This window comes from Sphaeroforma arctica, assembly GCF_001186125.1.
Source record: "Sphaeroforma arctica JP610 unplaced genomic scaffold supercont1.658, whole genome shotgun sequence".
Lineage (NCBI taxonomy): Eukaryota > Ichthyosporea > Ichthyophonida > Sphaeroforma > Sphaeroforma arctica.
The window spans coordinates 36,921-52,652 of NW_014039900.1; the positions used below are offsets into that span (position 1 = coordinate 36,921).

Below are 15,732 nucleotides of genomic sequence, written 5' to 3' on the forward strand. Positions count from 1 at the left end.
ATATATATATGCATACCTTTCTGGGATAGTTGTGTGTGCTCAGCCATTGATCCACATGCACTGACGCTGTGGCATGCAACAGTGTTTGATCCAAATCTAGGATAAGAACAAGTTTGTTCAGGTCTATTAAGCGTTGTTTGTCCATTTGCCCTATCCGATGGGCTTCGGTCTGTGACACATGCAGGTCTGGCACTCCATGTATCATAGACACAGTCTCTGCTTTCTTGGTGGCAAAATGCCCGCTGTGTGCCCGTACATGTGTATGAAGGTATGCCAAAGATGTTCAGAGTTAGAAATCTTGTATGTATACATATATATCTATATATATATATATATGTATGTATTTGTGCGTTGTATCTTTTATGTGCAGGGAAACATAGATCACATAGATCATGTTCCTGCTTCCGTAGCGACAAAAAGTCCACGGTGCGCATGCACGTACACTCAAGTACACAGAAGTTTAAATAAGCGCAAGGAACATTACGAAACTATACATTCTTAACACTGTGTCAGAAACACGAGTGCACATCACTTCCGGTGCAGGACTTACAAGGTCACATCGGCCTCGCACTCGTTGCATATGCCCATCGACACAAGCTCATGCTTGCATTCTTCTTTGATCATGACGGCGGGTTGGCTGCAAGGGAGATGAGATATGTCAGTTGTAGTGGGTGTCACGTTATAAGACACAAAATATAGTCAAAACGCAAGTAGAACACATCTAACATGTTACGTGGGTAGAATCTAACAACTAGGTCAGCCTTCCTCGACCATGGTGACTGGCACCCTGGAAGGAGGCAAAGAAGGTTCGGCACAACTCATATGCGTAGGGTCGACCTATCCGAAGCAGTTAAGAAGATAACAGAACCGAACATACAATAGTTTAGAAGATAAATAAAGTAGCTCACAGTGTTGCACGCCGACAAGCCGTAGGAGGTATTACCCCTGTTGTACAGGTACTTATGGCATATCTGATACAAACCCTTCCGATGTTTCGATAACACCTACACGAAAGTACTCAACCTACACACTATTGTTGCACATATTGACGACAAAAAAAAAGGAACGAATCTCAAAGTAAACCCATCTGTGCATACTTTGAACCTATGGCCTCGTTTTCCTTGACAACTATCCTTGCCACAATCCCAGCGACACCCGTCTTCAGTTTCTTCTGTCTAGTCTCGATATTTTGGGTTTCTTTGTTCAGAACTTCGTATTTGTACACGCACACTTCTTGGCCGAGATACAGATTCGAGCCCTTCTCTACGTTCCATTTGATGATCACGCCACTCCTTCCGGCTGGCAGTCCCACGGCAGCACATTCGTCGTCAGTGTATGTGCTCATATTTTATGTAATTGAGTGTGTTGCTATAAATTATATGGCTTGTTATTGTGATTATTTGGTGTATTGCTTAAACTTATTTGTCCATCTATGTGCACGGAAACACCCGATCGCGCTTGTTGCGTTCGTGCTGAGTGTAAGCTGTGTAACATGGATACTTGGTACTCCACATGTCCTCGCTGACTATGTGTTATATACCCCAACTATCCTTATAAATAAGGCTATCTATCAGTAATAGTTTCTCTTAAACACCTCTCTAGGACACTCAGGAACGGCAGCTTGACTACAAAATACAGGTTAGAGGCGAACAAGGTACTCTCCGTGATTTGAAAATTTCTGACTGAAACACCGGCACCCAACCTCAGACGTAGAGTATGCGAAATTGAATATTTTGGTTAATTAAGGTATTACCAAAAGAATAAGTCGGAGGAATAAATATGCTGGCTTTAACCGTTGCAATAGGCCCCTATTAGACCCGCTACACGACAGATGATTGCCTCGAAGTAATACAAAATTCACTTCCAACTTTTTTTTTTGGCATTTAGGGCCCGCCTCCTCTCGCTTCATGACTCTCAGTCTCCCGCACCCACCCGGGCCACTTCAAAGAGTTCCCAGTCTCTCTGAGTCTCTGAGGACTGATGAGAGTCTCTGACTAAAAATAAATATTTGCCAACCGTCGAGGCTGCTAGTGTGTGTAAATAGACTGTACTTGTACTACTGTAGACGGTATGATAGACTGTACTTAGTGTCGAGGCGTCTACTCTCACTGTCTCTCTCGCGCGTAAAGTTGTTGAATGTTGTCAACCGACGACTCTCACCTCTCAACTTGTCTCAAATCTCAAATCTGACGAGTACATTTTGTATTTATTTTTTATTGTTTGTACATAATACATACTTGGTTTTTTCTTCATGTTTTTTATTCTTCTCTCTCTTCAATCTTGCTTTATAGTCCCTTTGGCGGTTGGGCATACATACATATTTTAAACTATTTATATTTATGTAAATAAGATATAAATAGCCGCACAAGGGAGTATTTAAAACAAAATAAAAAACAAATCAAAATGTCCTCACACCCGCCAGACCAGTGCGGCTTTTGGTAAATTGTATTTCTGTATTTTACTATTTATGTACAGTACACGCACTCGTAAATACATATCGTCGAATATGTCATATTGGCAACTCACTTTGTATCTGCTGTTTATCTGCTGTTATAAGTAATACAACCTTTATGTATATCATATGCTGTCACACCTATGTAAATACAAGCATCTTCCAGATGTCTAGTTCTGGGTCGCGTCCCCAGTCTCGTGCGGCGGGGGGTACGTTCGACTGTTTCCGCTGCGATATGTCAGCTGGCTTTGACTATTACGGCAGAAAGCCATGGTTTGGAAGTCGGAACATTGTGTAAGTTGTGGTTTTCCTACAACTTACACAGGGTATCATTATATATGTACATGACTGTGATATTTCAATTACGCGTTTCTGCTGCAAGGTGTACAATGGGTTGTTCAGTGTTTTGAGAGGTATGTAGGTGTCTTTGATATTGTTTTGATATTGATTTGTCGGCGTCCTGCTGGATGTGCTGGCATGAAATTGCGTACATGGCCTGCTTTATGGTATATTCATTTGGCTACGACATGTGCGTGTGTGTGTATGTGTATGTTTGTATATTCCATTATTTGAACAGAAATTGTTGGTGGTTAGTGCGTCTGTGGAGGACTCTGAGTTCTACGCGAATATCCGGAGTAATTTCCTGCTCGTCAGGAGAATCGAGTCGGAAGAGATCGTCGAAACCAGAGGCAAAAAAGTACGCCAAGAGAACAATCGATATTCTCGAAACTGAATGGCACTTGTCTTCAGGACAAACTGTTTGCCTTTGGTTTCGGCGCACTCTCCCGATTTGATTCGCCTGATGAGCAGACAATTCGACTCCGGATATTCGCGAGTCCGCCACGGACATACTATCCGCCAATACTTCCTGATCATACATTAAAAGATACTTATATACATACACGCACAAACACAAGAAAGTACACACACACACGCGTGCGCGCATATGTATATATAGTTGTAGATATATATACATGTGTATGTACATGTATACGTAAGTATGTATCTTTATATATATCTATATATATATACAAACGTACATACAAATCTACATGAATAGACACACACACAAAACGCCCCCCTCCCCCCCACATACACGCACATATATATATATATATACATATGTATAGTTGTAGATATATATACATATCGTATGTATGTATGTGTGTATGTACATGTATGCGTATGTATGTATATTTATATATATCTATATATATATATATACAAACGTACATACAAATCTACATAAATAGACACACACAAAGCGCACATATATATTGTTTGTGTATGTGTATGTATGTTTCAATATTTGAACAGCAATTATTGGTGGATAGTATGTCTGTAGTGGACTCTGAGGGAGTGTCCGTAGTATTTTCCTGCTCGTCAGGAGAATCGAGTCGGAAGAGATCGTCGAAACCAGAGGCAAAAAAGTAAGTCAAGAAAACAAGCGGTATTCTCGGAACTGAATAACACTTTTGTGTTCAGGACAAGCTGTTTGCCTTTGGTTTCGGCGCACTCTCCCGTTTTGATTCGCCTGATAAGCAGACAATTCGACTCCGGATATTCGCGAGTCCGCCACGGGCATACTATCCGCCAATACTTCCTGGTCATAAATTAAAACATACTTATATACATAATGCACAAACACAAGAACACGCACTCATATATATACATATCGTATATATGTGTATATGTACATGTTTACGTTTGTATGTATGTATGTATATATATTTATATATTGTGTGTGTATGTATGTGTATGTTTCAATATTTGAACAGCAATTATTGGTGGATAGTATGTCTGTGGAGGACTCTGAGTTCTACGCGAGTATCCGGAGTGATTTCCTGCTCGTCAGGAGAATCGAGTCGGAAGAGATCGTCGAACCCAGAGGCAAAAAGAGTACGTCAACAATACAAGCGGTATTCTCGAAACTGAATGGCACTTGTGTTCAGGACAAACTGTTTGCCTTTGATTTCGGCGCACTCTCCCGATTTGATTTGCCTGATGAGTAGACAATTCGACTCCGGATATTCGTGTAGAACTCTGAGTCCGCCACAGACATACTATCCGCCAATACTTCCTGGTCATACATTAAAACATACATACATACACAAACATAAGAACGCACGCACGTAGATAGATATATATATACTTATATTATATAGATATACTGTTTTTATATAATTATTTGTATGTATATGTGTGTGTGGATGGGTGAGAGGATGTATATACTATTTATATATACTTATGCATTCATATATAATTATATATGCTCATTTACCTTTGTATATTTATATATGTATATATGTATTCGTATATAATTATATATGTATATATGTATTCGTATATAATTATATATGTATATATATATGCCTGTGTTATTCAGATTTATGGAATGAAATTTATTTATATATATCTTAGTAAGGACATATATTTCATTGTTTATTTGTTTACATTTATACGTATTAATATTTCTGTCACGAGACGTCAAAGAAATATATACATTATTTATCCACTGCTGTGCAACTCTGAGTAACATAACTCGATGAAGAATAAATCGTCACATGATGTTTTAATGTTCTCAGTTCGAAATTGGTGTAGTTGACTACTTCGCATGTTTAACGTATCAGTTTCTACATACAATCCTTATATACAAAAACAGACTACACACATCTGAAACAGATATCTATTGCAACACTCCCTCAAAGGCATCACATTGCGTAAATCGTGTCCTATTCCAATTTTTTATAACCCAGTTGACTGCCTTAACCTGCAATATGACTCGTTTTCTCTCATTACTGTAACGTAGATATCACGAAGATTGCTATATCAAAAGGGATCCCTTTGAGTCTGACGACACCCCCGGCCATCTAGTCTTGGGGTCGAAGTGTGTGGTCTGCTCACATACCGTGTGTCAAGGTGCGTGTTTGTGTGTGCATGCTCTGTACTTGATCTCTACAGGTACGGTCTCGATAACTTGCTCCATCCGACAATGAAAGCCTTTGTGGTACGTTCACGTGTTCGCCCTCGTTTGCCGATGTAAATGGGTCATAGGATACACTTCTACCTGCACAGTGCGTTTGTGGTATAGTATCTAAATACCTGTTCATCTAGAAGTTTTCTATGTACTCAAGATGTATGTATATACGTGAACTCTTAATCGTACAGGTAGACGTAGTTGGATCGACATGCGGCTATTTTCATGTTTAGCTATGCGTTTATTGTTCATATATGTGCCTATGGTAACAACAGATATGCACATGCTCAGCTATGCTTTTACTGTTCATGGATGTCTGTCTATGGTATCAATAGATATGCGCCTAGTCCTTCTGCCCACACAATGTGACTTTACTGTTCAGTTGCCAGATGATTGCGCGTTGGATATCACCGTCATTCTTGCTGTATTGTTGACTCTTATGTACGTGTGTTTCTGCCTGAATGTTTGTTTTCGTATAATTATATTTGGATCTAAATATAAGGATGCTAGTGTATACGATGATGTCTGACCATCATAGCTTTGAATAGAGACGAAGATCCATGAAGTTACAGTCAAACTTCTCCTGTCTACCCATGTTCATTGCATATGCATACACGGGAACTCGATGTGGAGTGCATACGTACACACATGATTATATTCTTGACAACTGCCATGTACATGTGCTTGTTTATACATATATCAAAGATCACTCGTGTTCTACTTTACACCTCGCAAGGGCTTCCTCTAGTATTGTGTGTTCCTCAATGCTTGTCTTTGTTGTTGGCGTATGAGTTTAAGCACACCTGCAGATACATGCCTGTATGCTCACGTATTTATTTATTTCTGCCATGCGTACATGTACCTCGCCTTAACCCTACCGCTGCACCCGTCTTTATCTCCTATGCATGTTTTATCACTGTGTATAGAGCCCATAGATCCTGATACGCTCTCTTGCTTAAACTGCATATTCAAACACTTACATCCCCTGTATGATAGCCTGCAGCATGTACTATACTCTTCGATTCTGCAAAGTCTGCGCGCGGGCTAACAAGCACGAGTTCCCGACCCAGATGCACAAGGTTTGTCCAATCTTTATACCAAAAAGTTCTTGTTTGCATAAAAACCAACGCTGTACGTATATATATTTATATGTATCTATTCTTTTCTGTCGTATTGTGTCGAGTTCATATGCATGTCCAGATTCCAGTCGTAAATTTGCATGTGGGGTTGTTCGTTATTCTCACCATATTGCCGTGTAAGCGGTGACATTCCCAAGATGAACGTGTTCTATCCGTTCTTATATCTTGTATCACCTTAATGGGATTGTACTACAACTGTATACGTTCACTTCAGCACACCATATGCATAACTATTCTTGTGAACATACATATACTACTAGCCGAGACATAGCCTTGACCTGCGTAATAGTCGTGGATACAATGTATGGGTAGACATTCACTTGGGTACGAGTGCCTTATCTTTTCGATGTCAGTTTCTACTTGTACATTAAATCGTCTCTTTTGACACAAATAGTTATATACCTCGTACTTGTCTATTTATTGCAGGAATTTGAAACACCCATACACCGGTAACTACCCAACGTCTGCTATGGGCAGTCAATTGAAGCAGCTACACATATCTATGATACAATAATGTATCTTGGGCTATGATACAATAATGTATGTATCTTGGGCTATGATACAATAATGTATGTATCTTGGGCTATGATACAATAATGTATGTATCTTGGGCTATGATACAATAATGTATGTATCTTGGGCTATGATACAATAATGTATGTATCTTGGGCTATGATACAATAATGTATGTATCTTGGGCTATGATACAATATTGTATGTATCTTGGGCTATGATACAATATTGTATGTATCTTGAGCTATGATACAATATTGTATGTATCTTGAGCTATGATACAATATTGTATGTATCTTGAGCTATGATACATGAAAGAATAGGAGTTAGCGCCTGGAGGGGGGGGGGGGGTTGAAGTCGAGCGGAGTGTGTGTAGAGGTCCGGATCCTCTCGAGGCCTTATGCGCCCGTTTACAACCGCGAGAGCCGGTGCCTGAATGGTGTAGGCGTGAGTGCCAATTAGCGTCAGCGTTATGTGTGAAAGGGTTGGTAATCCATATACAAGATTGGCTGCCACGATTGATCTGCCTCTGCGTGGGCGTATGTGCATTTGAGAATGGAAATGCGAAACAAGCTGACAGCAAAGTGATTTTGTGGCTGATGATATTTATATATATATACTTTTTTGTCTTTTTTTTTTTAATCATAGTAGAAGGAAATTGATTTCTTGATACTTCCCTAAATATGTATTTGTTTACCCGTTTGCTTGCGCCGGGATGTCGGACTACGGAACCACAACTAAGCAACATAACATACAGCTTTACCAAAATAAATCAGCATCAAATCACGAAGGGAAAATCGAACATACCATGGCTCATCCTCTTTCTCGATAAACTTTTTTCGGAATAAGGATAGCAGTCTTGTCGTCAACAAAGCCGAAGTTGAACATAGTAATCATCTTTGTGACATTCTGTCATAAGTACAAATCTAGAATGTACTATTAGCAAGCTTGAGTATTGGATTAGACATGGGTATATCGGGTGTCACTTCTATTTGACATGGGTGTATCGAATGTCACTTCTATTAGACATGGGTGTATCGGGTGTCACTTCGAATAGACATGGGTGTATCGAGTGTCACTTCGAATAGACATGGGTGTATCGAGTGTCACTTCGAATAGACATGGGTGTATCGAGTGTCACTTCGAATAGACATGGGTGTATCGAGTGTCACTTCTATTAGACATGGGTGTATCGAGTGTCACTTCTATTAGACATGGGTGTATCGAGTGTCACTTCTATTAGACATGGGTGTATCGGGTGTCACTTCTATTAGACATTTGTGTAACGAGTGTCACTTCCACTAGGTGCAAATTTGAAATATTCCTCTATGTCCATATTCATGTAAATTTACCACACTTGCTGATATGGAATTATGAATGCTCAGAGAAGTAAATTCATTTTGGACTGCGCCTGACCCTAAACGTATGTATATATAAAATTAATATCTTGAAACATGTCAGTAAGTTTGGTGGCTACTCATATGGACTAGTCAAAGAAATGAGTCACTAATACTATGCTGAGTTTAGATAGCCGAGCTACTCAAGCTCGAATATCTGCTACTTCAGCAGCATCTGAACCCGAGTGTGCGTCCAGTCAATAGGTCAACCTGGGCTGCCACAGCCCAAATAGCACCTGAAGTAGTTCAGTACCGCCTAGAGGTTATTACAAGCCCCAACTACCGCAAAATAGAGGCCGGCCCAGCAGGTCACATATAGTAGCTGGACTAAGACAATTCATAAACTATATGAGAACAAATTCATAAAGAAATGCAAACACAGGAATACTGAACTTGTTCGCGTAATAGCAACAATAACAGTTTCAGAATAGGTGTATTCAAGTGATTAAAGCGATTAATTAGAATTCATCCGTAATGATCAATACAGCCTGTACAAATGACTGTTCAGCCGAAATAGGAAGGATAGTACGCAAACGCTGCAACGGAGCTAATGAGAAACATGCAAAACCGATGACCGTTGAGAGTGGAGAAACAATATTGTTTCTTAAGTGGGATATCAGAAAAAGTGAATAGTGCGTTTGTTATGGACTGCTGCCACTCGGGAAGTCCCGATACATTATTTTATGGGTTGTGTACCAGATCGATAGCGCTCTTGGTGTTTGGCAGCTTTCTTGCTGCGGTATTTGTAGACTACACAGCACAGCTCGGAGGTCAGCAACAACCTCGGCGGTGAGTGTGCACACAGGGAGCTGCTTTTTGTGAACCCAATAGTCGAGAAACGTACCAAAGGGGGAATTAACCCTGTGCTTTTACTTCTGGCTTTCTGGTGATGCACGCAACAGATCAAACAGACGATACTGATCAGCCTCCGGAGCGACTGCGAAATCGGAGTGCCGGAAGAGCCATTAATCGAAGACTCTTTTGTATTTGACGTCTACCTTATGCAGGGCGGTCAGGCACCTTTATTTGTTTATAATTAAACGATGGACCTTCAAGGCGCTGCTTGTCAGCTGCAACTTTTTTATTCGTTTGTGCTCAAAATATCGCAGCTGCGCTCATATTTAACGCAACTATTTCCAGGACATCTGACTTAGTGGACAAGATCAGAGCAGTGCGCTTCGCTGGGAGTGTCAGGGCGCCGTGATAAGGCCACGACAAAGGCTTTGTATAAGGGGCCTCGTCCGTAACGCATTATATGCTTGCGTAAAAGTATGCACAAGCCGAACCCACGATGATTGTGATGCCGAGATTGTCAATTTGTAGACCCTTTGTCATAGCCTTGATTATCACCTGGTTCTACCGTTGCCATGGTGATGATTGATAGCTACGAGATGCATGAATATACTTTTACCTGCGGAGGAGTAGAAGACGATATATGGGTTAAAGGCGGATGTTTGTCTTAGTCCGCTGTGAATTGGCTGGGAACGCCCCAAAAGGTGATCAATTCAGCGACGTGGTCTGACAAAAACGATGTATGTAGACTCACAAGCGACGAGAAAGACCAGACCGAGGCCGCCGGGAGCTTCCAGGGAAGTCCGCAAAGACAGTGTGAATGCATGTCAAAAAAGTCTAGTTTATTTATATCTTTAGTATATCATTCATTATTTGTGTCTGCGAGAGTTGTATTTCCTTTCCTATGTTATGTGTCTGGTAGTATCTATTAATTGACACTTCTTAGATCTAATATATACATAGTGGTAGGGCACGTACGGCAAATTCTTGACATGCGTGACAAATGGGTGCATGTAAACTTTCTGCATTCGACAATGCGGTGCACGTGGGGCCAATCTAGTGTCTGTCCTCGGTAATATTGCTCTTCATGGGCTGCAATCTTCTCGTAGACCCCCTCCAACTAAGAGAGCTGCGGCGTAAAAATTATAGGCGAGAGATGTACAGCGACCTTGCCGACAGTTGTGCCGTGGCAACGTGGTCGTGATACATACATGTGTGCATCTACTCTTGCCACCGCTGCTGTCAGCGACCGCGAGGGTATCAGTAAAGCCATCTTGCTTCCACATACGACGTGTGCATTTCGAGCTCCAATGTAGAGTGTTTTTTGATACGCTAGAGTTTGTTCAAGCCGTATACTCCAGATAGCCACTCACAATTATCAGGGTCACAATAATTACACTGAGGGTCGACGAGAACAGAGAAGAAAAATATGCACCTGGCAAGAGCGCATCGTTTCGATGTCAGACGTAAAGGCAACCGCGAACACCAACAAATTCCCACGCATCGAAGTACAAAACAAGCTGTTTGTCAGGCAATGGTTTGACAAGCTCTGTGCACTGCGCCAATACGCATTCTTTTTTGGTAAATCGGTGATAGATTTGAAAACGACCCCGAATCGTGGAACAAAGGACTTTAAATATAGTATGCAACTGTGCGATAATATGCAAAATTACGTGCTGCAGGGCATCGAACATTTCTACTAGTGCCTCCTGGAATCTTCGTGAGGCCTGTCACTCAGACTTGGAAAGGCATGCTGATACAGAAGAAGCGGCCCCAAGGACTCCAGAAAGCGAGGATCTTGTGAGAAAGCTTCCGTTAGCTCAAGCTGGATGAACCCATTTCCACAGTCCAAGACCGATACCCAGGGTTTGCCCACGACAAAGCCGTACATTTCGGTGTTGGTCAGGATGGGTTATGGTTCAGAGTTTACCGACTGCGCAGTCGCCGAGATCGTAAAGGAGTGGCCAAGGCTCACGATCTGGTTTCATCGAAGGCATTTTAATGTTGGCCTGACTATTTGTTTCTGCCATCCAACTTGCGACACAGTATGCCTAGTTCTGCTAGCTGTGTTATCTTAGCGTGCGCAGCACGCATCACTGTACTGGGATAGCAGTGTTACTATATTAGTGGTACCTGCACCGCTCGAGTTGCGTGTTACGGTGTAACTTGAGGTCTATGTGCTCAAATTTGGCACACAGGTGCCGTTCGGGGCCAAAAGCCAGCAAAAAATGGAGAAGAGCAATTGATTCATTTATCCCGGTAGTGGTGTTGCCTGCCTCGTTTGTTTGAGCCCCAAGTTCCAAATCTTTATCGTCGTCGCCATTGGACGTGTACCCTGAGTCCTCATTATCTGCCCTATAACCATCTTCCCTTTCAGAGAGAAGGTCAACGTCATGTATAATACCCGGTTAACGGGGTGAGAACACTCCTTCGTTGGCAATCGCACCAGAATTCGAAGGCGCTAAAGTATACTATGCTATGCGTCATGCTTCTGTTTCGGCAGGGGTAGCTGGAGCACTGCGGAAGAAAGAATAGCTGTTCCAAACTGTCCCGTCATAGGTGCCTGCAGTCCTTGTAACCACGCGCTTTGACTGCGGTTTACAGCCTCGTTGCCTTGACATTTCTCTACTAATCTTTCCCTCTCGCCCGTCGCTTAAACGAATGCTTTGCATGACGGCAATGGATACCATAAGCACACTTCTGCCAGAGGTCAAGCATTGGCATCGCAAATAAGTTATGATCCATATCGAAAGCTGACGCCCAGCTGACTACACTGGTTATCATATCCGAGTAGAAAACGGGCACAATATAATAGTAACTTCGATGTGATCAGCCATGTTTGGCGCTCCGTGAAATAAAATAATGTCTAACGTAACTTGGGCAGATAGTTTCGTGACCAGATGCCATAAGGCCGTTACAATCGGTGTATTCGAATAGATAGAAAGGATAAAATCTTTAATTTATTGCGAACAACTTTCTCTTCGATTAAATTTTATGCCGAGCCAAAAATCATATAAATATTGACCGCACACTTTTGCACATATCCGTCGACAACCGGCCCCTTTCAGAAGCTGGGCTTCTGCTTAGGAACGGCGGTAGCTGTCATAGACTTGCGCGTCTCCGGGCATCGTGCTGCTTCATGTCCCGGTTTGCTGCAAGCAAAACAATTAGTGTATCCAGCAGGCACAGAATCGAGAGGAGGCCCAAGGCCGTAGAGTCGCTTCTAAAAGGCGATTTAGACCGTGCACGATCCTTAACACGGTTGTAGTGCTCTCGGTGCTCACGCTTCTTTTCCCAGTGGCTCTTCTCGCGTTCACGACAACGTTCCTCGTCATAAGGTCCTGTTTTCGTGAAAATAGTGTTGGCAGTTGTATTTCTCACGAGCTGATAGTTTAAGTTGCTGCTTCGACTGGGGCTGCCGCCCCGCGACTGTTGACAAAGTCGTCAATGCACCCCTGCAAACGATCCTGTGTTACATCTGTGTCCGAGCAGTCACAGGCTGGAGAAACGTGTAAGGCACCGGTTCTAGCGGGAAATAGTCACCTGCTTGGATGCACATCTGGCGTATCCAGTCTATTGTGTCAGTTAAACAGTTTAGCTCATAAATAGTAGCCAACGACGGAGCAGAGTGGCTTTATCGACCCCCTTACTGTGGACGGCGAACTTTAAGCCATCATAAATGACCTGCCCGAACAAGAGATGAGATGCCGATAGGAAGATTAGTTTTTTAGAAATGTCATCAGTTGCTAGTGTCAAGAGCTGCATGATAGGGCTGGCACCTTTCTTGCTAGCGTATCTCAACACTACAACGACTTGCACTCTCATAGCTGGATCGCAAGGAAGGATCGGTGTGGCAAATAACTTAGTGTGATCAAGGACGTCTAGTCGGTCTGCAAGACAGGATATGCCCTCACGTGCTGCAGTGTCAGTCCCAGCCGTGACAGCGGAAACCACCTTCTCCGAGCCTCGACAATGCTAGCCTTATGCTGCTCTTCCGGCTCAACAGGAAAGTACGGGGTCGATGGAAGATATGGTGGCATGTGCCTCTGATGCGTCACTACCAAGAGCTTCCGGGCGAGGAATGATCGGAAGTCGACCACTTCGGCGTCATGAGCTGCTGCATCGATATCTACCCACTTGAATAAGGCAGCCACCAGGTCTGCTGAGACAGGCGACAGTAACGGATCGTCACAGATTTCATCTGGGCGTTCGTGTTCTGCAGGAATCGATGGATCGGAGGGTAGTACGCCAAGATGCGCATAAACGTGTAAGTAAACCAAGCGCTGGCTTTTGGCGGTAAGTTATGTCCAGCCGAGTCCCAAAATGCGTCACTGAAGAACATAAGCGTCATAGTGGCATGGACTCCTCCGCTTGAGCCTGTTCTATGCCTATCCAAGTGCTAGATTGTCAAGTTTGATGAAAACCGGCAAACATCAATGCCTTTGCCCGTAGCAGAGACCGGAGTAAGCGTAGGCATGCTAAACTAGAGTGTAGAAGTAATTACAGAACAAAAGTTGAATAGTTGTCCGCAAAGCAACAAATATTACTGACAATGTACGACGCTAAACGCAAACAAAAGTAAAAACCTTGAGAATTGTCAGCCTAGACTAAAACAATACTGTGCTGAGTTTGAATAGCCGAGCCACTCAGGTTCGTATATTTACTGTATCAGCGTTCATCTGAACCCGCGTGTGCGTCCGGGCAATAGGTCCACCTGGACTGTCACTGCCCAAGGGACATCTTACCGCCTAGAATCTGCCTAGAATTTATTACAAACCAGACAATCATAATATATCACTCCTCATCTCGTAGTCGCATACTGGTGACACTGTGTAATTGCATGGGATAGCAGTAGTATGTCGCATTCTAACGGGTGCCGTTTATTTCGCGATAGCAGTTTCAGCTTATGCAAGCAATCGGCGCTTCTGATACAGAAGGTAATAAGCATCGTACTTCTATATCGAACGCAGGAATTCAATACACGCTGGTATGGTGTTCGACTTTTTGTGCACAACGCACCGTAGCTCGAAAGGGGGAGGAATACCTCGGCTGGTGCGCCAGTAGTACTATGGACGAAGTATGATTTCTTCATTAGAACTTCACATTGTATTTAGTCCGCATGCCCTATCAGTGAACAACAGTCACGAAAATCAAGCTATTGATTATGATCAGTAAGGGCAACTTTCAGAGGACTTTGTTGTTGCACTATTTTGTACGCCATGTTTCCTGTCAGAATTGGTCTAATGGGCCCGTATTTCACTACCATCTATAGCATCCATATTTAATCATTCCTTGTAAATATTTGAGTGTGGCATCCAGCTTATTGCCAAAATTCGTCGCTATTTAACCAATCCACAATAGAATCCTTGTTCACACACGTGTAGAAATCTTCTTTGGCAGGCATCAGCCTTCGTTCGACATGCACACTCTCTGCTCGTGTGGTACTGCCTACCAGATTGTGTAGCACTATGACTAAGGCCTGGAATCTGTCGTCTGTTTCTTGGAGTCTCTCCCTCGCTTGCGTTTGTATAGCGGCTACATAGGAATTCAAAGAGCACACAAGTAAGTAATGCACATACATACGCATATGTTTTTGACAATCAAGTTAAAGTATTTAAAGACACTGATACTAGATCTTTCGAGATACTAATCGCGCACACAGAGAAAATGTTCGGGAGGGAGCAAGCCGTTGCGATCCTTATACTCGCAATACGGCAAACATAGCTGGGCAACGACCCAGCCACACTACTATTCTGTAAAGGGATACAGATAGATGCACATCTCCACTGCGAGAACAGCTTAAGCGTGAGTGTTCTGCCATGTGTACATGTTGCTAGGCAAGGCACATACCTGGAAGGTCACCAACAGCCACAACCTCAGGTTTATCCGTGATCTTAAACCGCTTCTTCGACGTACTCGACGGTGTGTGTTCCGTGCGCACTCGCAGCACGTACGTCTCCGCGACTGATTTGTTACCGAACATCTGGCTGGCCAGGTGACCCAGCAGGAACATAGAAGATATCTTCCACGCCTCGTAATCGCGGAAGTAGGTGTCTACACCTGTGGCCTGGTAGATGGCTTGGGCGTCCTTCTGTCGCTGGCTGCACTCTGTAGTGTGTAGCACGATGGCAATCAGGGCGCGTGATGTGTTAGTTGGGTGGTGAGGAGTTGTATGGCAGTGATTTGCTGTGCTTGGTGTGAACGATAAAGTGTATACTGGGGTCTAAGTGAAATTCCTTGGGACATTTAAGAGGGTCTAAATGGAATTCTTTGGGACATTTTAGAGGGTCTGAGTGGAATTCTTTGGGACATTTTAGAAGGTCTAAGTGGAATACTTTGGAACATTTTAGAGGGTCTAAGTGGAATTCTTTGGGACATTTTATAAGGTCTAAGTGGAATACTTTGGAACATTTTAGAGGGTCTAAGTGGAATTCTTTAGGACATTTTAAAGGGTCTAAGTGG

At 42.8% G+C, this 15,732-nt stretch overlaps 2 protein-coding genes across 2 annotated transcripts; both read right to left on the reverse strand.

Annotated features, from left to right (window-relative positions):
* Positions 1–546: 546 nt before the first annotated feature.
* On the reverse strand, positions 547–1,345 carry SARC_07882 (hypothetical protein; the record flags this gene model as incomplete). The annotated part of the gene is made up of 2 exons (XM_014298160.1): positions 547–637; positions 1,098–1,345. 2 exons carry the CDS (start codon positions 1,343–1,345, stop codon positions 547–549), a joined length of 339 nt encoding a protein of 112 aa, XP_014153635.1.
* Positions 1,346–14,410: 13,065 nt separating this feature from the next.
* Positions 14,411–15,380, reverse strand: SARC_07883 (hypothetical protein; the record flags this gene model as incomplete). Its single annotated transcript, XM_014298161.1, has 2 exons — positions 14,411–14,805; positions 15,121–15,380. Coding segments are annotated over 2 exons (475 nt in total), but the record flags the coding sequence as incomplete, so codon positions are not given.
* Positions 15,381–15,732: the final 352 nt, after the last annotated feature.